We start from the raw sequence: 23,593 nt of genomic DNA, 5'->3' as shown, positions 1-23,593 counted from the left end.
TCCACATTAAATAAAATGCAGTAGATGCTTTGTAAAATATACAAAGCAAAGGGGAGATGGCCAAATCATTAAGTTTTAATAACTTACATTTAACACTTGTCCATCAGGGCAAGATAATAAACTGTGACATGAAACGGGTGCACAGGTATTAAACCCAGTTCACCCTACACCAGATTTCACAGATGTCCACAATGGGCTCTACTAATTACGATTTCAGTACAGAACTATTATCTTGAAATCGTTAAACAGAGACAAAAAATTGTAACTGTAAATGTGATAAAATGCTTCTTAAAATCAATTTTATTCACGTATAAAAATAAGCACATAATTGTAATATTATTTTATAGTTACAGTATGTAACTTATTATTTCTATTTTTCTATTCGCTAAATATTCATCCATCCTAGTGTATGGGAATGGTACAAGTCCTACTAATCTACCTAGGGGCCCTTTGGCATAGTCAGATTTTGACATGAGGGTCAGCAGAGTAGGTAAAATAGGTTCCCCAGGCCCAGGTGTTTCAAAATTCAAATATCAACACGTAAATACACTATTTGCATCCAGATGTCATAATTAACTCCCTCTGACATTACATTAATACCCCCTCTATATGCACACAGTATAAAAACAGTATGAACAACACACACAGATCACCGTGATCAACATACAATAAACAGATCATCCCAGTGGTCACCATACAGTACACCCAGCAGAGGCCTGGGCAAATCTCTGCTGCATTACTTTCAGTCAGTTGAAAACAAGTCTAACAAGGAATCACTGATACCTACTAAAAAAAAATACATATGCAATTTTTTCTCTTTTATGTCTAGAATAGGATTTGGTGCAATCAATGGAACACAATCCAGCATAGACAGGGTACTGATTACTTGTTTACCTGGTAACATATCTGGCAAATCTATGCTAATAAACCAGTGATTACAGATTCAGAGTCAAATGTACATACAGTATAAGGAATTATTTGCATATCTTATACAATTTTTAAAGTGAGCATTAAATCTATGAATTTTAGGCTTTCTCTTTTTAGCACGACTTACTCCAAATTTTGGGTTAATTCTAGTTCCACAAGCTTGACAGGGCATTATGGTATTTGTCCACAAGATGTCGCTATTTGACTTTAGAATAGAATGAAATGTCTGATCACAAGGTGTCGCTGTTTTCAAGAGCATGTCTTTGTAACATTACATATATCTGTTTAGATATTATGCATCACACCTGCTTTTTACTTCACTTCACTATACAAAGCTGGAACTTGCAATATATAACTGTTACATGTTAAACATAATGGACCTCATTCAGAGTTGGATGTAAATTTTTTCAGCCACTACTTGCTCACTACTTTAGAGTGCATGCACATCTCTTTGCCCTGCACATCTATTTCTTCCAGGAAACATTTCTTTGTGACTTCCTACGACATTGGATCCTGGGTCGGGGGTTGAAGGGTGCATGTAGATGTTTGCAAAGTACAGTGAGGGCATGTTATGGGCGTGAATTGCTGGCAAAATTGCACCTGTTGGTGGAACTGAACCTGCGGGTTCTAAGACCATGGTGCAATTTACGATCCAAAGATAATAACGACCACAGACCTCTTCTGATTGGTCACATGCTCTGGCGGCAGCGGCGGCGGTACATGCACGGTCACACTGTATTTTTTTGCAAAATAAAATACCCTGAGAAGTGCAGGGGACAGATTCGCAGGGACAGAACTTTGGGCCTGATTCAGACCCACTCGCAAGCGGCTGTCCGCTCGCAAGTGGGTCGATGTTGTGCACTGCGCATGCGCACGACGACGTGTCTGATCAAAGGGGGCGTCCTGTCGATGTTGATTGACAGCACGCCCCCTTTGGTGGGCGTGCCTCCCTGACGGGGGCGTTCCCAAGGGAACGCCTACCGTCAGAAGCCGGCCCACTGACATCACTAGTGATGTCAGTGGGAGTGATTTTGGCTCTGATAGAGCCAAAATCACTCCGGGCCTTGCGGTTGAAAAACTCAACCGCAGGCTCCGGCTCGCAGTGGCGATGGTCGCGATGGTCAAGACCATCGCGGCCATCAAACTGCACGCTCGTATAGGCTGTGGGTGGTGACCCACAGCTATACGAGCGTCCAGGAGGACGCTCCATAATTATGGAGGGCGGCCCTCATTCAGAGTGTGCGCTCTGCTCAGAGCGTACGGCTCTGAATGAGGGCCATTATTCCAAGCTCTCTCCCTGCATTCGAGTATTAATACATTCTTGTGAAATAAGAAAACTCGCAATGCGAGTTCAATGGTTATTTTCACATCACAAACGCAAATTAATTGCAGTTTGTGTTAAATAGTCCCCTATACAGTGTATGAATTGTGTACTGCGAATTTTACCATCTTTTGTGCTCACAGTGAAGCCACATTTCCTGTTGGAGTTTGCACTTTGATGCCTTTGCGGAGTCGGTCACATTTCACTTATGCTCCCATCTAAGAATAGGCCACAAAATGTGACTGTTTTTGAAGTCGCATTTTGCGATTCCGTTTACATTCAAAGCCGCCCCCCATAAGCTGCAGAATTTGGCCATAGTTAATACAAAAATATAATATACTACAATAAAACAGATATACATATAAAAAGCATCAGAGAGATGGTGTATATATTAAATGCAAAATAACTGAACAAGTATGTAAGGACTGAGAAATAATAGATGGTAAATATGAAAAGACACCTGTATTGGTAATAAATCCTCAGAGGAAACGGAGCTTGAGCGACTGAAATTAGAATAATATTTCCCAGCACGTGTTGCAAATATAATTACCAGTAAAATGTTCTGGTGTAAATGGGAGGTAATTGGTGAGCCAGCGAGATGGTACCAGTTTTATAAATCTTTCATTCATAAAGTGTGACAAGTTTTGCAGCACCCTAGAGAATAAACATAAAGACATTCCAAAATAATAGTGTAACAGAGCATAAGCACAATATACACAACAGCTAACTATAGCATAAGTACATGGTACAAGTATAAAACATTACTATAATAACACAGCAGTGCGGTAGCTAGCCCTCTCGGAGCCGGTGCTGGCCACACCCCCTCCGTATGATGTCACGTGGAGGGGGCATGGCCTGCACCCGGCATTGGTACTGGTGATTACAGCAATGCCCGGAGCATCCTCAGGATGCCCCGGGGTGCTGTAAGGGCAGCGTTGTGACCGTCTGGAGTGTCCAGGCGGCAGTGCTGCAGAGATTCTGGCAGCAGGGTGCTGTTACAAGGACCCTGCTAGCCAGATGCAGGAGCTGTGGGTGAGCGGCGGTTACGCTCTGTGCGGCCGCTCCGCTTACACACTCCTGGTTACGTCCCTGTAACAGACTGGGCAACAGAGGCAAAGGGAGGGCAAATCACTGTTGCTAGAAGGAGCATGCAGCGGTAAGTCACCGAGGGGGAGGGGTAATAATGTCAGCACTCGATGATCCCGTACCCAGCGTATGGGTGAGCAGTCGGTGTCAGAGTGGACGCTAATACCATCACTGCTGCGAATCTGTACGCTGCAACTGTGTAAAAATACTTGAATAACGCATTCGCCGGGATTTTTTTGGAGGTGGCTTTGCAAATCCAAGTGACTGGTTACACAGATGCACCCGATCAGTCGACAGTCGGGGTTCTGAGTAACCCTTTGATCGCACAGAATGGGAGCGGACACTGAGTCACCTGAGCCAGTTTTACTACATACAGGGTCGCAGTCGCAGGCTGAATCATGCTTCAAAAACGGACCTGACACGCCTGCGTTTGATGAGCCATCAACCCCCCCCCCCACCGTTGCTGCCATGAAATGGTCAATGCCTGTCAACCACTTTACAAATAAATGCTCACTGCGAGCAACAACTATAATGGAACATGATGCATGCGCAGTGCGACTCAGAAGCTTGCGCAGATCACCCATAATCGCTCAACTGCATAAACATCGGCTTTGCGTCCATCTTTGGATCAGGTCCAGAGTTGCTGAGTGGAAACAGAATACAAAGGGGTGGAGCACTGCTGACATGGATAGTGCTAGGGAAGAGGGCCCTGCTTGTGAGAGCTTACGTACAATGCAGCAAAGTTCAAGACCATAACCTCATAAAAGCAGCATACTGTGTACTAGGGGGCTAAGTCAGTCTAGGATGGAGCTGCACGCAGGCAGTTCTGCAATTCCGTCCTTGCAAATATGCAAATTCAGCAGGAGGTGTATGACACCCCCTGTATGACACCCCCTGTATGACTCCCCCTGTATGACACCCCCTGTATGACTCCCCCTGTATGACACCCCCTGTATGACTCCCCCTGTATGACACCCCCTGTATGACTCCCCCCCCCATTGCATTTGTGATCCCAGCACTGCGACCGAGGTCGCAGGCTGGGACCACCATCATGACCATCAACTTACCCAGGCTGGCCGGCTTGTGAGGCCAGAAAACTGCGTCCTTGGAGGCAGCCACTGGCCTTGCCACTCCCGAAAAAGCGGTGTGGACACTCCCCGGATTCTGGGAACGCCAGCCGTCTTCGCACAGCCCCTTAAATGCCTCTGCCTGTCAATCAGTTAGAGGCATAGAAGAGGCTGCGTGTGGGTATGTGCACGCAGAATGACACCTTCCAATCCACACACTGACTACATGACCTAACCAATAACTTCCCGCCCCTGAGTCCCGCAGTTTGAAGATAATAATAAAAGAAATCTGAGCATCTGTATTCTTATTCTGCTTATAGGACTAACTTAGTAACATTGAGCTAGGAACAACATTTGCTCTGAGCCACACCAACCAATCAGAGACCCGCTTTCATTGTCTACTTTGCACTACTCATCTAATAGCTGATTGGCTGTTGTGGTTCAGTGCAGCTTTTGCACCTGAATGAATGACTCCAATAGAGGACTATATCCAAGTCTAAGTGCTCTTCTAAATAACTTGTTTTCTATATCTCATTTAGATCGCTCCAGAGACAAAGGCTGTCATGAAGTGGATGAGATCCATCCCATTTGTTTTGTCCGGTAGCCTCCACGGGGGTGACCTGGTTGTTAGTTATCCTTATGACTTCTCTAAACACCCCTTGGAAGAGAAGATGAATTCTCCCACTCCAGATGACAAGGTGAGAAATGAAAAACTCAGTGCACCGTGTTAATCTAATAGACATTATAGATGGAAATATAAATTGAATTATTAAAATGAATAAACTGAAAGAGACACAAAAATTAATGACATGTTTATTTTTTTAAAAGTTAAGCACTTACTGGAGGGATAGGTTTAGGCACTGGGAGGGAAAGTTAAGCATAAACCCTGACAGTTGGGGTTAGGCACTAGGAGGGACAGTTAGGGTTAGGCACTTACCGGAGGGTTAGGGTTATACACTAGGAGGGATGGTTACCGATGTGTCCACAAGTCGCGCTACAAGTAGCATTACACATAACACGTAAGTGCTGTGTGACTCGGCCCGAGCATCTTTTTGTGCAATTTTTTCCCTTTAGATGCATTAAAAGGCATACCGGTGACAGCCTCTCAGGGATATCAATGCAGAATGGCTTACCCCGCTTGGACTCTCCTCGGGATTTGTGATTTCTGATGCCACAAATATTGTAAGAGCATTACAGCTGGGTGATTTCGGACACGTCCCATGTTTTGACGGGTGTGCAGGAGATGCTGACATTTTCAGCATTCAGTAGCTGCATTTAGAAGATTGCAGCACCTGCAAGAACAGTTCAATTTGCCCTGCTGCCAGCTAAAGCAAGAGGTAGTAACAAGGTGGAATTCCACCCTTTATATGCTTCAGCGGATGGACAAACAGCAAAAAGCCATCCAAAGCTATACAACAAGCCATGACGAGGGATAATGTACCTTATTCCAGCGCAGTGGAGAATACTTTCCATGTTGTGCAAGGTGCTAAAACCCTTCAAAGTAGTCATCTGTGAAGTGAGTTCAAACACTGCCAGTGTGAGTCAGGTGATTCTACTAATTAATTTTGGAAAAGCAGCTCGAGAAACAGAAGGAGGAGATGAAACAAAGCAATTCCGCTAAGTATGTTGGACTTGTAGATCAAATCCTTTATTTGCTTCGTGTTGTCAGCATCTTGAAATCGGATCAATACATTTTGGCGACGTGCTTGATCCTAGGTTTAAGTCTTGGCGAGCAAGATGTCGGCTCAAGCAGCACGTGACACAGTGACGTCTCCTTAATTTTTTCCGGAAACTGCGGCTGCCAGGAAAAAAATCGGCTTTCCTAAGAAACCCAACTTTTTGACATTTAGTCGGGTCTAAAAGAATTTCTGAAGATTAGTGACACCTCTACGGCAACTCCATCTGATACAGTCACCATTCAAAGAATGGTTGAGGATTATTTTAATGACAGCGTCAAAAATGCCATGTCAGACAGTACCTATGACTACTGGCAGGAAAAAAAGTCTATTTGGAGGCCCTTGTACAAAGCTTTACTTAAGCTGCCCACTCTTCAGTGTGTACTGAGAAAGAGTTTTCAGCACAGCCAGGAACCTTGTCAGCGATCAGTGTAGAAGGCTTCTTTCTCAAAATGTGGAATAGATGATATTTATAAAAAAACCCTACAAATTCCACGAGGAAGTCCTTTACCGGCAATTACGTGAAAGTCCAGTGGCACCTGTAATTGTGGATTCTAGCATGGATGAATTAATATTCTGTTGAAAATTATGTACACCCTGATGAGGGTGAGGATGATAATGGCGACAACATCTTGCCTCTGTAGAGCCAGTCTGTAGAGATCATTGCCAGCACTGTCAACTGCCCATTGGTAGCTTGTTTTGTGTGGGCCCAAACAAAGCAATCACTTCAGCCTCTGTCGCTGAAGTGATTTGTTTGGAAAACAGTGCATGTTTTTTTAATATACAATACAGTGTTCGCAAATACGCGCTATAGAAACGTATTTTATCCGGTTTCAAGGACTGGGGACTCACTTTTAAAAAAGAGCCGGGTCCCCGCTGTGCCGCTGACAATCCCTGTCAGGGATTGGCCGCGGCACAGTGCATCTCCGGTGACACGGCCCAGCCACCCTGCACACATAGCTAAAAGCACAGCTGTCAATCAAATAGTCGCTGGTCGTGAGCCAATTGGAGCTCGCAGACCGGCAGCCAATCAGCAGTGGCTACTGGTCCACGATTGGCTTGCGCGCGGTGCCATGTTTGTATTACAGAGATATTTTCAAAGGCTGCTCTGAGTGCCATGGGCTGGTGAGGCTGCCTGCTGATGCGGGCGTAGGGGGGCAAAAAGTGAGGAGAAATGTGCCCCGACCCCTGGCATGAAGACTGGTCCCGGCGGCCCCCCAGCATAAAGACTGGTCCCGGCGGCCCCCCGGCCTGAACACTATGCCTGGTCCTGGATGCCCACCTGGACCGAATACTGCGGTCCGCCCTGGTGTGAACACTCTGGTCCTCCAGGTTGAAGGTACTTGTAAAGAGGGGCAGCGAGGCAGGAGGGGGGTGGTGCGGCAGCGGGCGGTACCACCTGCGCTTTGTAGCGGCCACGGGGAATTACTGCCAGACAGACTGCATTTCGATGCTCATGCTCCTAGCAGGTCCCTGGAACAGTAGGAGCGGAGGTGCTGTCACGCCACCGCATGCCACTTAGCACTATGGTCTTGCTCGGTGGCGTAACAGTATCTCAGCTCCTACTGTTCCAGGGACCTGCTAGGAGCATGAGCATCATGCTACGACGGCTGGTATGTAGGGGAGCCCGGGCTGCTGGGTTGGGCACAGAGCCGGATTTAGACCTCATGGGGCCCTAGGCAAGATACTAGTTTGGGGCCCCCTCCCTCAAACAATCCATAGCACTATGGGCCATATCAAATTAGCCCTGAACACTGTTCAGGCACTAATTGATCCCCGCGATCGGCGAAAAACGGGGATTTGATTATCCCCGATTTTTGATGATAATTTTTTTCTTCCTATCCTATTATTTTGGGCGAAATAATAGGATAGTTCACCCGTTAACACATAGGAGCCACGATAAGCTAGCAGACCTATGTATCCTCGCCCTGTATTTGGGGCGAAAAAATGTCACTTATCATGGATTATTTTTCAGGACACATCAGGGCCCGAAAAAAAACCCGATAGGTGCCATTGTCAGGCCGACTTCGGGGCTAATTGGATAGCCCAGAGCGAGCTAATAATCCACGGTAATTTACCGTGGCTAATTGGATATGGCCCTATATGTGAGTTCCTGATTCATGCCCTTACATCATATTTTTGTTTTTCCTCCTTATATTCAACTTTTTAAAGCTTTAAACATTACGGACATCAAAACATTAAAATGGAAAATTAAAACACAGGACCTGATTCAGAGCCGAACGCTCTTGAAAAGCGCTCGCTCTGAATCAGGGCGTTTTTTTTATTGTTGTTGCGACCACCCACAGCTTTTGCGAGCAGCCAGGTGATGGTCGCGACCATCGCGACGTGACCCTTGTGGTAGAGTCTTGTCCGTCACAAGCCCCAGAGAGTTTCCTGCTCTAACAGAGCAGGAAGCTCTCCACTGACATCACTGGTGATGTCAGTGGTGCCTCCCACAAACAGCAGGTGTTCCGTTTGTGTAGCCACCCCCCTGCCCGCCTCCAAAACGGGCGAGCTGTCATTCAAAATCGTCAGCCCCCCCCTTTTGGTTTGAGACCCGTAGTGACTGAGCGCCCGTCGCTGGCCGGGTCTCACGTATGCGCACGCCGGGGCAGACATTGCAAAAATAATGTGCAAATACAATATCTATATCTCAATGGGAATGATCCATTTCCTATATATAAATATATATATACACAGTACATATATATATATATATATATATATATATATTGTGATAGGATCACTGGTAAAGTGGTCTGTGGCAGGTACATTTGTCCCAGATTCCTGTCTTATGTGTTTTAAACCCCCAGGAGAAAGTCTGCAGTGTAGCAGGCTTGAGTCTCGGCTTTTTGAAAAGCCGGTTTGGGACCTGGGGGTTGTGGGTGAGAGGAGAGGGAGGGCTCCACCCACGGCCACTCCAGGTTTTGGGCCTTGCAGCCTGGTAACAGGCTTGTTAGGGTTTCCACCTGAGAGTGGCCAATATAAACCTTGTGTGTTTAGGGCTGAGTGTCTCACCTGGGAGAGCAGACACGGAGTTTGATCAGAGACACTGGGAAAACCTATCTGTGAGTGTTGTGCTGTGCCTTTGTTGCTGATGAGGGCATTAGGCCTTGCCAGGTTCTGGTAGTGAGGGAACCACCTGTAAAGTTAGAGCCCAGCCAGGGCTAGGATTTAAGTTTATGGTTTCTTTTTGTTATTTCTCTTTTACACAATAAAGACTGGCGCCGACCAGCTTGTACTTGAATCCAGTCTGGCGTACTGTTTCCCGGCTGCCGTGTGTGTAAGGAAGGAGTCCCCTACCCAGGAGTAGGACCCCCTAATCTGACTGTGTCACAATATGGTGGAGAATGCGGGCAACCACACACACTGAAGTTGCAGCGAGAGGAAAACTTTCCGTTTAAAAATTAAAGGGACAGACACCCAATTGGTGAGTGTGGACACCCAATTGGTGAGTGTGGACACCCAATTGGTGAGTGTGGAAATAACACTGTGTCCTTGGAGTCCCATAGAGGAGGCGTCAGAGAGGCAAGGTTCAGCTTCCAACCTACACCCCAGGACAAAATGGAGGACATTATTAAGGCCTTGCTCCTAGCTACAGCAACTCAGCAGGAGACAAACAAACTTCAGCAGGAATCTACCAGAGCTCAGCAGGAGACGAACAAACTTCAGCAGGAAGCTACCTGGGCTCAGCAGGAATCCACCAGGGTGCAACTGTTGGCCTTGGAGACAGCCCAGAGGCAACAACAGGTCGCCGTCGAGGAAACCCGCCAGGCCTTAGCGGATAACAGCCAGGCCTTAGCGGAAAACAGCCAGGCCATAAAAGAGGTGGTACAGCACCTTGTCACCCAGCCCAGAGATGTTACTACTGGTCCTCCCACCACCACTCACTCCATACGAGCCAGTCACTTCCTCCAAAGGATGACTTCGGGCGATGATGTGGAGGCCTACCTCACCGCATTTGAAAGAACGGCCGAAAGGGAGAGTTGGCCCAAGGAGCAGTGGGCAAGTCTGGTGGCACCTTTTCTGTCGGGGGAGCCACAAAAGGCCTATTTCGACTTATGCCTGGCTGATGCCAAGTCTATAAAAAACTAAAACAGGAGATCCTAACTCGCTTGGGAGTCACCACCTTTGTTCGTGCCCAACGGGTCCACCGCTGGGAGTTCCATATGGACAAGCCTCCACGTTCACAGATGCATGACCTCGTCCATCTGTCCTCAAAATGGCTGCAGCCCGAGACGCTGACGGGTCCACAGATCGTGGAAAGGGTCGTGATGGACCGGTACCTGCGATCATTACCTGTGACTCTGCGCAAGTGGGTGAGCCATGCAGACCCTAAGTCCGCGGACCAGTCGAGCTGGTGGAGAGGTACGTGGCGGCTGAGGAGCTGATGAGTATGCCCCACCGAGCCCCGATGGCGCACCGGCGAACTCCCACAGACACTGGTAAGACTGTTCCAGGGGAGAAGGGTGTTGGGCGGTGGAATGTACCTAAGACTGAGGGTGTAGAACCTGGAGACAGGCCTGCTAGGCCAGGAAGGTTCTTGCCCCGTAAACGACTAGACATTAATATGACTCAGTGTTTCCGATGTGGTGGCTTCGGCCATATTGCCGCTAATTGTTCACTTACAACTGAACCTATGCAATGTGATACTGCTCATGTCTACCGCAGGTGGTCTTTCTTTGCACAGACAGCCTGTATGGCTGACCGGCAGGCTGAGACTGATAAGCACATGTGTGTACTCACTGTAGATGGCAACCGAGTAGAGGCACTGTTAGACTCTGGTAGCTTGGTGACACTTATGAAAGCTGAGCTGGTGAACCCCTTGAGGCATAAGGGGAAAACTGTTGGTGTGACCTGCATACATGGGGATACTCGATATTATGTTACTGCCGAGGTGAACATCGAGACACCATGTGGCTCTGCTATAGTTTCTGTGGGTTTGGTGCATGGTCTGATGTACGATGCAATATTGGGGAGAGACTTTGCTCACTTCTGGAAGTTGTGGGAAAGCCGTTTTGTTCCAGAAGTGAACAACCCCAATCCATTTGAGAAGGTTGTCGATGTAGTGGAGGGGGAGTTTCTTCTGAGTCAGAGTTATTCCCTTTTTCTACTATGATTGGCGAACTAGAGAATGCTTAGCGTGACGGTGGCCCACCAACTGATGTGCCTCCCACTGAGGTGGGAAGTGTTGTTGGGCCAGTTGATCGTCTGCCTGATTTAGAGATCAGAAGAGAGGTCTTTGCTGTGGAGCAGTTGAATGACCCTACTTTGGTAAAAGCCAGGGAGAATGTAAAAGTAGTTGATGGTAAACCCGTAGACCCTGATAGTACTTTGTCCTATCCCCACATGGCAATGTGTCAGGATTTGTTATATCAGGTGACTAAGAAGGGGGAAGATGTTGTGGAACAACTAATAGTTCCCAAAGCCTACAGAAGAACAGTGTTGGATCTGGCCCATGGTCATATAACGGCAGGCCATCTAGGGGTAGAGAAAACCACTGAGCGAATAATGCAGAGGTTTTTCTGGCCCGGGCTTCATAAAGAGGTATCTGACTTTTGCGCATCTTGCCCTGAGTGTCAGTATCATGCTCCCAGACCACATTTTAAAAGTCCACTAGTCCCATTGCCTATTATAGAGGTGCCGTTTGAGAGAATAGCGATGGATTTGGTTGGACCCTTAATGAAGTCTGCCAGGGGACACCAGTATATTCTGGTCATAATGGATTACGCTACCAGGTACCCGGAGGCGATCCCGTTGCGCAATATGTCAACCAAGACCATTGCCAGAGAGCTAGTTCATGTCTTTAGCAGGCTGGGTATACCTAAGGAGATACTAACTGACCAGGGTACACCGTTTATGTCAAAAGTCATGAAAGAGTTATGCCGCCTGTTCAAAATTGAACAGTTAAGAACTTCGGTTTATCACCCCCAAACCGATGGGCTGGTCGAGAGGTTTAACAAGACGTTAAAACACATGCTTAGGAAAGTGGTCGACAAGGATGGTAGGGATTGGGATTACTTATTGCCGTATTTATTGTTGTCCATAAGGGAGGTTCCCCAGTCCTCCACCGGGTTTTCACCCTTCGACTTGTTGTATGGGAGACACCCAAGCGGGTTACTAGACATTGCCAAAGAGACATGGGAGGGGCAGTCTAATCCTTACAAAACGGTGATTGAGCATGTTTCTCAAATGCAGGAGAGAATTGCTGCGGTAGTGCTGATAGTGAGAGAGCACCTGGAACAGGCTCAACAGGCACAGCAGAGGGTATACAACCGCAATGCTCAGTTACGCAGCTTTGCTCCTGGGGACAGAGTGTTAGTGTTGGTTCCCAAGTCTTAGAAAGAGTGGGACAGGTCAATTACAAAGTTTACCAGCCGGGGAAAAGAAAGCCGGAACAGATATACCATATAAATCTGTTAAAGCCCTGGAAAGATAGAACGGTACTGTCGGCCGTCCGAGCCCCTCCCGTAAATCCAGGGCCCTTAGTTCCCGAAGTGACAGTGGCAAAAACCCTGTCGGCAATTCAACAACAAGAGGTCAAGGAGTTTCTGATCAGAAATAGGGTGCTGTTCTCTGACGTACCTGGGAAAACCTCGGTCATTAAACATGACATAATCACTGACCCAGGGGTTAAAGTTAATCTAAAGCCCTATAGGTTACCAGAAGCACAAAGCGAATCGGTGTCGAAAGAAATTTAAAATATGCTAGAGTTAGGGGTTATTGAAGAATCACATAGTGAATGGTCAAGTCCCATTGTGTTGATTCCAAAGCCCGACGGGAGTGTGCGTTTCTGCAATGACTTCCGAAAGTTGAACAGTGTTTCAAAATTCGATGCCTACCCGATGCCAAGAGTGGATGAACTGATTGAGAGACTAGGGACGGCAAGGTATTTAACCACTCTTGACCTAACCAAAGGGTATTGGCAAGTACCGTTAAGCGAGAGTGCCAAACAAAAGACAGCTTTTTCAGCGCCAGAGGGCTTGTTTCAGTACAAGATGTTGCCCTTCGGGCTACATGGGGCACCTGCTACCTTCCAAAGAATGATGGACAGGATTCTAAGGCCCCATAAACGGTATGCGGCTGCTTATCTGGATGACGTGGTCATTCATAGTCCTGATTGGCAGTCTCACTTACCCAGGGTACAAGCAGTGTTGGACTCCATCTATAAGGCAGGTTTGACAGCCAACCCAAAAAAGTGTTGTCTAGGCATGGAGGAAGTAAAATATCTGGGATACACCATTGGCAGAGGCCTGATAAAGCCTCAGCTCAATAAGGTTGATGCCATACAAAACTGGCCACGGCCTCTGAATAAGAAGCAGGTGAGAGCCTTCTTGGGAATTACGGGGTACTACAGGAGGTTTATACCCAACTTTGCCACCATGGCAGTCCCACTGACTGACCTGACCAAAGGCAAACAAAAAGTCATGGTAGAATAGAGTCCTGAGGCAGAAAAAGCTTTTCAGGAGTTGAAAGTAGCTTTGTGTTCCCAACCAGTCCTGATGACTCCTAATTTTGACAGGGAATTCATAGTACAAACCGATGCATCAGAAGTAGGTATAGGAGCGGTCCTGTCCCAGAACAAGGAGGGTGAGGAACACCCTATTTTCTATCTAAGCAGAAAGTTGAATGTACATGAGAGAAACTATGCCACAGTGGAGATGGAGGCGTTCGCCATAAAGTGGGCGTTAGAGGCTCTCAGGTACTACTTGGTTGGAAGAAAGTTCAAATTGATCACTGACCATGCCCCTTTGAAGTGGATGTCCGAAAATAAGGACAGTAATGCGAGAATTACGAGATGGTTCTTGGCGTTACAAACTTTTAAATTTTCAGTGGAACACAGGCCAGGAAGCCAGCTGGCCAATGCTGACGCGTTGTCACGCGTTCATTGTTTGGGGGCTTCAGTTGTTCCGCCCCACAGGTGGAAACAAAGGGGGGGATATGTGATAGGATCACTAGTAAAGTGGTCTGTGGCAGGTACATTTGTCCCAGATTCCTGTCTTATGTGTTTTAAACCCCCAGGAGAAAGTCTGCAGTGTAGCAGGCTTGAGTCTCGGCTTTTTGAAAAGCCGGTTTGGGACCTAGGGGTTGTGGGTGAGAGGAGAGGGAGGGCTCCACCCACGGCCACTCCAGGTTTTGGGCCTTGCAGCCTGGTAACAGGCTTGTTAGGGTTTCCACCTGAGAGTGGCCAATATAAGCCTTGTGTGTTTAGGGCTGAGTGTCTCACCTGGGAGAGCAGACAGGGAGTTTGCTCAGAGACACTGGGAAAACCTATCTGTGAGTGTTGTGCTGTGCCTTTGTTGCTGGTGAGGGCATTAGGCCTTGCCAGGTTCTGGTAGTGAGGGAACCACCTGTAAAATTAGAGCCCAGCCAGGGCTAGGATTTAAGTTTATGGTTTCTTTTTGTTATTTCTGTTTTACACAATAAAGACTGGCGCCGACCAGCTTGTACTTGAATCCAGTCTGGAGTACTGTTTCCCGGCTGCCGTGTGTGTAAGGAAGGAGTCCCCTACCCAGGAGTAGGACCCCCTAATCTGACTGTGCCACAATATATATATATATATATATGTATATATATATATATACAGTCAGGTCCATAAATATTGGGACATTGACAGAATTTTCAGATTTTGGCCTCTATTCACCACCACAATGGTTTTGAAATGAAACAAACAAGGTGTGCTTTAACTGCAGACTTTCAGATTTAATTTGAGGGTAATTACATCCAAATCGGGTGAACGGTATAGGAATTACAACAGTTTCAATATGTGCCTCCCACTTTTTAAGGGGCCAAAAGTAATGGGACTATCAACTCAAAAGCTATTTCATGGACATGTGTGGGCTATTCCCTCGTTATTTCATTATCATTTAAGCAGGTAAAAGGTCTGGAGTTGATTCTAGGTGTGACATTTGCATTTGGAATCAGTTGCTGTCAACTCTCAATATGAGATCCAAAGAGCTGTCACTATCAGTGAAGCAAACCATCATTAGTCTGAAAAATCAAAACAAACCCATCAGAGAGATAGCAAAAACATTAGGTGTGGCCAAATCAACTGTTTGGAACATTCTTAAAAAGAAAGAACGCATCGGAGAGCTCAGCAACACCAAAAGACCCGGAAGACCACGGAAAACAACTGTGGTGGATGACAAAATAATTATTTCCCTGGTGAAGAAAAACCCCTTCACAACAGTTGTCCAAATCAAGAACACTCTCCACGAGGTAGATGTATATGTGTCAAAGTCAACAATCAAGAGAAGACTTCACAAGAGTGAATATAGAGGGTTCACCACAAGATGTAAACAATTGGTGAGCCACAAAAACAAGAAGACCAGATTAGAGTTTGCCAAACAACATCTAAAAAAGCCATTACAGTTCTGGAACAACATCCTATGGACAGATGAGACAAAGATCAACTTGTACCAGAGTGATGGGAAGAGGAGAGAAGGAAAGGAACTGCTCATGATCCTAAACATACCACCTCATCAGTGAAGCATGGTGGTGGTAGTGTCATGGCGTGGGCATGTATGGCTGCCAATGGAACTGTTTCCCTTGTATTTATTGATGATGTGACTGCTGACAAATGCTTCAGAACTCATTTAGACGGCGCTTCACAGTGCAGATGGACAATGACCCGAAGCATACTGCAAAAGCAACCAAAGAGTTTTTTAAGGCTAGAAAGTGGAATGTTATGCAATGGCCAAGTCAATGCCCTGACCTGAATCCGATTGAGCATGCATTTCACTTGATGAAGACAAAACTGAAGGAGAAATGCCCCAAGAACAAGCAGGAACTGAAGACATTTGCAGTAGAGCCCTGGCAGAGCATCACCAGGGATGAAACCCAGCGTCTGGTGATGTCTATGCGTTCCAGACTTCAGGCTGTAATTGCCTGCAAAGGATTTGCAACAAAGTATTAAAAAGTGAAAGTTAGATTTAGGATTGTTTAGTTTGTCCCATTACTTTTGGCCCCTTAAAAAGTGGAAGGCACATATAGAAACCATTGTAATTCCTACACCGTTCACCTGATTTGGATGTAATTACCCTCAAATTAAATCTGAAAGTCTACAGTTAAATCACATCTTGTCTGTTTCATTTCAAAATCATTGTGGTGGTGAATAGAGGCCAAAATATGAAAATTCTGTCAATGTCCCAATATTTATGGACCTGACTGTATATATATATATATATATATATATATATATTAGGGATGTGCAGGCTCGGATAGGTTCGAGTTTGCACGTGGAGTTCGGATTTTTCCCTCCAAAAAAACGGAACTCAGAACGAGGCAAAACGTCATCTTACATGGACGAACATCATCATTCCTGGTCTTTTGTCCAGGAATGATGATGTTCGTCCATGTAAGATGACGTTTTGCCTCGTTCTGAGTTCCGTTTTTTTGGAGGGAAAAATCCGAACTCCACGTGCAAACTCGAACCTATCCGAGCCTGCACATCCCTAATATATATATATAAAATTTAAATTGTAAAAACTGCATATATCCAGTGGGTGTCACTGGGTCAAGTCTTGACCTAGTGACACCTAATGGATATATACAGTTTTTACAATGTCACTAGATGAAAAAAAAAAAAAAAATAGATAAATGCCCATTTTTATATATTTATACACGTATATACATACACATATATATATATATATACATATATATATATATATACATATATATACATATATATATATATATATATATATATAAATATAGAGTGTGTATATGGCAGCTCATCAGGTAATTAATACAGGTCTCTACCTGGTGGGCGGTGGAGGGCCTGGAAGGCCGGCAAAGTGGCTGCTGGGGCAGGTCACGGCGGGGCTACAGTAGCTGGATGAGGATGGATGAGCTGGGAGGGGAAGGCGGTGGGTCCCCAGTGCGTTACCCTGTGCTGTGTGCACACACGCACACCCTTCCCTCATGCCGCCCGTCCGCAGGCTGGCGGCCACGAATACACAGGCTCTAGCCGCGCGGGACTCTCAGGGAGTGGAGGCGGGACCACAGTGCTCCTCTGGGAGCGCTGTTATCGGGGATTTCTTCAGGCAAAGAAGAAATCCTGCCGGGCCCTAGGCGAGCACCTAGAATGGATAGCGGGAAATCTGGCCCTGGTCGGGCACACTTCTCCTGTCCCTGCCTAGCTGGATTCACTGCTCCTGCCTCCTCCTCTGAAAAAACAGAGAGCGACGGAAGGTAACTGTTAGCAGAGAGTAGTGGAAAGGGTGGGTAATAAGGGGGGTTGTTATTGATGAAGGGTGTAGTGGGTAGGAGTGTTGTTAGTAGCGCTGGGAGTAGTGGATAGGGGGGTTGTTAGTGATGTTGGGAGTAGGGAAGGGGGGTTGATATTGATGCAGAGAGTAGTGGGGGGTTGTTATTGATGCAGGGCATAGTGGAGGAGGGTTGTTAGTGATGCAGGGAGTAGTGGAGGGGTTGTTATTAATGATGGGAGTAGTGGGGGGGTCAGTTGATGCAGGGAGTATTGGGAGGGTTGTTATTAATGAAGGGAGTAATGGGGGGGTTGTTAGTGGTGCTGGGAGTAGTGGAGAAGGGGGGGGTTGTTAGTGGTGCTGAGAGTCCCAGGAGTTTTCCCCATTGATGTGCAGCCTCTGCTTCCTATAGATGGGCTCTTTGTATTCATGGGCATGCATGATAAGCCTGCTGATGGTGAAATAAATATTATTAATGGCGTTAGCTGAGGGGCCAGTGTTGGGAATGCATCGCATTCTGGATATTGGTAAATCTGGCAGCATCGCATCCCCCATAGAAACCCATGGGGGAGGCGGCTGCCAGCGGGAAAGGAGGGATCGCAGCAGGTATAGGAGAACTGGTGTTTTCGGGGATTGTACCTCAAATATTCAATGATAAATGGGCTCCTAAAACTTTAGTTGGCTAACACTGGCAGCTCTAATTTTGATTATCAGCACCTGAGTCTTTTATGGAAAAATGTCTCATTTTGCAATAAAGATTAACAAAATTTTTACTTTACTGTAATAAAGCTAACTAATGCTTTACAAAACTGTTCAGCATTCATTATTTTTTTCTTATTAAGTTGTTAGATTTTCATTCCGTTGGGACCCCGAAATGGTCAGGTAGGATCACAATTTAGTAAAGTGAGGGGTCCCAGGGTAGATGGTAGGCCTCAACTCCAATTCCATCTTGCACCACTTTTATGTGTTTTGCCAAGATTGTGTGTGTTTGACAGGCAGTGTACTGTATATTACTGTACTTTACTAAGGCATTCATGTTCTTTTGTATCTTGCAATGCCATCCATTACCAGCTTCTCAACTAGGTATATAGGCCCAATTTCCTGCAGCTTCTCAGCAGATGCTGATTGAATCCAAAACCCACTAATCCGACGCCAGGATGATGACGTTTTGCCCCAATTTGGAATCTAAGCCTGGTGGGAAAACTCAAGTCAGGGCTCGGATCCCGTTGAATCCCCCTCCTCCCTCATAAATTTGCATCGGAATAAAAAAAATTGAATTTACAAATAAATCATTCCTTTCTTCCTTTCCCTGCCTTCAACTACATACATACTCCACCTCCCTCAGGCCACTGATCGAGTTCTTGATTAATGAAAAGTGACAACATTCTGGGTTTCTAATATGGGGTGTAAAGTTTATTAAACTGCAACTGCAGTGCCACTTAGTTGAACTGTCTTGTGTTAGTGCCCCCCACTACTGTCCCTTAGCTTAGTCAGCCAGCTAGCTCGGTGCAACCTTTTGGCCTAAACTGAATGAAAACATTATTGTGAGGTGGTCAAAATTAAATGGAGATTATTAATGTTATTGAGGTTAATACTATAGGAAGAAAAACAGGTCCAAATTATATGATTTTATAATTTTTAGAAAAAAAATACAGATGCAAAACCAAAACAAGCGAGGGCGGTTTTGACAAAATGAATTAGAACCAAAACCAAAACACTTTTGGCTCACATCTCTATTTATTATACTGTACAGTGGTCAGGTCATGTTGGGGTTGTAGTGTCCTATGTCTGTATAGAGTGTAATAGACTTGTATTATGATTATGTACAGTGGTCAGGCCATGTTGGGAGGTGTAGTGTCCTATGTGTGTATAGAATATAATATAATTGTATTATGATCATGTCCAGTGGTCAGGTCATGTTGAGAGTGCAGTGTCAAGTGGCTTTATAGTTGTGCTAGACATGTATTGTGATCATGTACAGCATGGGTGAATCAAGTCTTTCTGTCACCCAGAGCAAATACTCATCATGTTCCCCCCTCACCTCCAATACTAGTCACCTTCTACCAATATGACTGCCATATATGGCACACAACATTAATGACTTCCATATACTACAGACACCATTAGTGACCCCCATATAATACAAACAGCATTAGTAACCAACATGTTATACATACAGCATTAGTGACCGTCATATACTGCACACAGCATTAGTGACTTCCATATACTATACACAGCATTAGTGACCGCTATATACTACAGACAGCATTAGTGTCCGCCATATACTACATACAGCATTAGTGACTGCCATATACTACACACAGCATTAGTGACCCCATATAGTACATACAGCATTAGCAACCACCATAAACAACAGACTAGTGCCCCGCTAGGCCGCGGGCAGGGCACAGACAGTGCAGGTAGGTAGTCTCTGCACGTGCCAAAGAGGGGGCATAGCTGATCGGGGAGGGGGCCTGTCCTTGCGACATGCCCCCAATTTGTCACACTTAGGGGTGTGCCCAGCACTTAGAGGTGCTGGGCTTCCCCCAAGCGCCCCCCTCATGGTGAATAGATTCCATGCGCATCAGTCACCGCTACTTTTCCCACGGGTGGGGAATGCACAGGGACATCATTAGTGTCCACCATATACTACAGACAGCATTAGAAACCCCCATATGTTAGACAGCATTAGTGACCCACATATAATACGAGAGAATATCAGTGGCCTCCATATGCTACAGACAGCATTAGTGACCACCACATAATACAGACAGCAATATTGACCCCCAAACATTACACACAGCTTTAGTGACCTACACAACATCTACAGACAACTTTAGTGACTGCCATACACTACAGACAGCGGTAATGATTGCCATATACTACATATAGCATTAGTGACCTACTCAAACTACAGATAGCATTAGTGACCTACGCATACTACAGACAGTATTAGTCACCACCATATGCTACATACAGCAATAGTGACTGCCATATACTACAGACACCATTAGGGAAGTGACCTTCCACATCAGAGCCGTAACTTGACTTTTTGGTGCCCTGTGCCAGAAAGAGCATTGGCGCCCCCCTCATTTTTCAAAGGGACATAATGCACCCAAAAAAGGGCCATGGCTTCATGGGGAAGGGCCAGGTAAGAGATAGGAGAGGCCAGGAGATGCTGGGGATGAACTAAGAGGAAAATACAAGCAAGAATGATAATAAACAGAAATTTGACAGGCCCAAACAGCGCCCCCTGACCTGTGGTGCCCTGTGCGATGGCACCGGCCGCACTACCCTAGCTACGGCCCTGTTCCACATAATACAAGAGCATCAGTGGCTTCCATATACTACAGACAGCATTAGTGACCCCCCCATATACTACAGCAGCATTAGTGACCACCATATACCACAGACAGCATTAGTGACTGCCGCTTATTACACATAGCATTATTGACCCCACATAATACAGACAGCATCAAACTCCTAATTACCAAAAAAACACTTAATACTAATTGACCCCATTAAATCAGTAACCCCATATCCACCCTTATTTGTAGTGTAACCTACCATAGACTATACCCAAACACCACCACCGCCCTCATAGCCTAACTTACCTGTGGAGATCTTTTCTGCTGAATCTGTTCCTCTCCTGTTGCAGCCACACAGCAGTGCCCAGGAGGCATCAGCCTGCCAGTCAGGTCACGCCGAGGCTGCTGCTGTCAGTGAGGAGGAGGCAGGGCCCTGCAGAGACATGCAACCTATTGCTGCAGAGCATGGCCCCTGTTAGGGGATAAGTGTATGCTGACCACTCCATCTCTGCTCTCCAGCATCGCAGATGAGGCAAATCCATTGCTAGACCTCCCGTTGGTGCCCCCTCCTTCTGTCAACAGGGGCACATTCTCACCCCCAGCTGCACCTGGGATATGCGGTCGCTTCCCTATGTTGAGTGCGTTCAGTGTTTGTTTTCAATTAGCAATACCTTCTATGAAGATGATTAGATGAAATTTGATTTGATAATTTTGCTAAAAAAGTCAATATTATCCTCTCTTTTCAGGTATTTAAGATGCTTGCAAAAACCTTTGTGGCCTCACATCCCAAAATGTCTGACAAATCAACTGATAGATGTGGTGGAAATTTTGTTAACAAAGGTGGAATAATTAATGGTGCTGAATGGTACAGCTTTAGCGGAGGTAAGTTACTTTGCTTTACATTAACCTAAAGAAATATATAATTACTACCCATCTTGTCTCTATGTTACGTAACATTAAACTTAGTTGGCATTCATTATTATATGTCAGTTATTGCATAGGTATTGTTTTTTAAAGATAATATAAATATTTAGTTTGTTGTCTACTGAGAACTTGGGGTTGGGTATGAAATGCAGATGCCGGAAGCCCGACAGAGGAGAATCCCGACGGCGCATGTGAGTACCCTAACCCTACCCTTATTCCCCCCCTAACTATCCCTTGTGGTGTCTAAACCTAAGTTCCCCTCCATGGGTGCCAAAACCTAACTCACCCTAAACCTAACACTCCCGGGAGCGTGCCTAGCCCTAACATCCCCCCCAGTGGCGCCTATCCCTAATTCCTCTTCCCAGGCGTGCCTAACCCTAAATCCCCCTGGGGTTGCCTAAACCTAACCCTTCCCACCTCCCAATGCACCCTAAACATAACCCTCCCGGGAGGGTGCCAAAACCTAACTCACCCTAAACCTAACACTCCCGGGAGGGTGCCTAACCCTAACCTCCCCCCCAGTGTTGCCTAACCCTAATCCCCCTTCCCCTAGCCTAACCCTTCCCGCGGGAGCCTAATCCTAAATCCCCCCGGGGATGCCTAAACCTCACCACCCCTCCCCCCCGGAAGGACGGACGGACGGATTTACCTCAATCTGTCCAGCGTCCTTCGGCATTCCAGCATCGGGATTAAGATAAGCATCGGTATTTCGACGCCTATCTTAAATTCCTTCTGCTTTCGGGCTATAGACCAGCGACATTTAGTCCGCTGGTCTATAAACTACATCCCCTTTCAACTATAAGCTGATCTTCTTCATGAACAGTTACAGCAACTGTGACATAGGCAGATAACAAGCCTAATCCTGGGGAGTACCATAATCATTCCGAGATATAATCAAATTTTACAATTTGTAATCCTATGTAGTTTAATTATTATTAATCTCATTGTATTCATTATAATTAATATTACTTTTTTGATCGTTAGTCTGAGAAAGCAGTGTAAAGTAGACATGGTTTAATTGAATAGATGCAACCATTTTATAACGCAATAAATCAAGGGGTGTGGTCACCATGTCGAAAACCGCAATGTCGACAGTTATGATATCGATATTGAAATGTCGATATGTGAAATGTCGATATTCTGCAGAATGCAGACATTAAAGTTATGCTGCAGGAGGGGGCGGTGTTGGAAGGGATTTATTTATTTATTACCAGTTATTTATATAGCCACACAAATTCCGCAGCGCTTTATAGAGAGTATTTGGCCATTCACATCAGTCCCTGCCCCATTGGAGCTTACACTCTATATTCCCTACCACATGCGCACACATACACACTAGGGCTAATTTTGTTCAGAGCTAATTAACCTACCAGTATATTTTTGTAGTGTGGGAGGAAACCGGAGTACCCGGAGGAAACCCACGCAAGCAAAGGGAGAATATACAAACTCCACACAGTTAGGGCCATAGTGGGAACCAACCCAGCGACCTTAGTGCTGTGAGGCAGTAATGTTAACCATTACACCATCTGTGCTAGGTTAGACTGCAGGAGGGGAAGGTTAGGGTTAGACACTAGCGTGAGAGTTAGCCTGTGGGAGGAGAGGGTTAGGGCTATGCACTAGAGGGTGGATTAGGATTAGGCTGTGAGAGGGGAGGTTAGGGTTAGGCACTTGGGAGTGGATTAGGGTTAGGCTGCGGGTGGGGAGGTTAGGGTAAGGCAGCAGGAGGGGAAGTTAGAGTTAGGCACTAGGGGGAGGGTTAGGCTGTGGGAGGAGTGGTTATGGTTAGGCATGAGGGGGAGGGTTAGGCTGTGGGAGGGGAGGTTAGGCACTAGGGGGAGGGATAGGTTTAGGCTGCAAGTTGTTAGGGTTAGGCACCAGGGGGAGGGTTAGGCTGTAGGAAGGGAGATTAGGGTTAGGCACTAGAGGGAGGGTTAGGGTTAGGCATTAGGGGAACAGTTAGGTTTAGGCTGCGGGATGAGAGGGTAAGGCACTAGTGGGAGGATTAGGGTTAGGCTGCTGGAGTGGAGGGTTAGGTTAGTACTAGGACAGTGGTTCCCAAACTTTCTTGAATCAC

The 23,593-nt window shown here is 46.1% G+C and overlaps 1 protein-coding gene across 3 annotated transcripts in view; it reads left to right on the top strand.

Annotated features, from left to right (window-relative positions):
- The window catches only part of CPZ (carboxypeptidase Z), a 150,426-nt gene that overhangs the window by 97,634 nt on the left and 29,199 nt on the right, over positions 1-23,593 (top strand). For all 3 annotated transcript variants that reach the window (XM_088461744.1, XM_088461746.1, XM_088461745.1), the window contains exons 7-8: positions 4,941-5,099; positions 21,342-21,477. In XM_088461744.1, coding sequence (XP_088317870.1) covers positions 4,941-5,099; positions 21,342-21,477 — 295 coding nt within the window. The remainder of the gene's footprint in view (positions 1-4,940; positions 5,100-21,341; positions 21,478-23,593) is intronic.

Source organism: Taudactylus pleione, unplaced genomic scaffold (assembly GCF_031769625.1).
Source record: "Taudactylus pleione unplaced genomic scaffold, aTauple2 ptg001091l, whole genome shotgun sequence".
NCBI classification, from domain to species: Eukaryota; Metazoa; Chordata; class Amphibia; order Anura; family Myobatrachidae; genus Taudactylus; species Taudactylus pleione.
The sequence above is the reverse complement of the archived record's forward strand: the minus strand, read 5'-3'. Positions and strand labels throughout refer to the sequence as shown.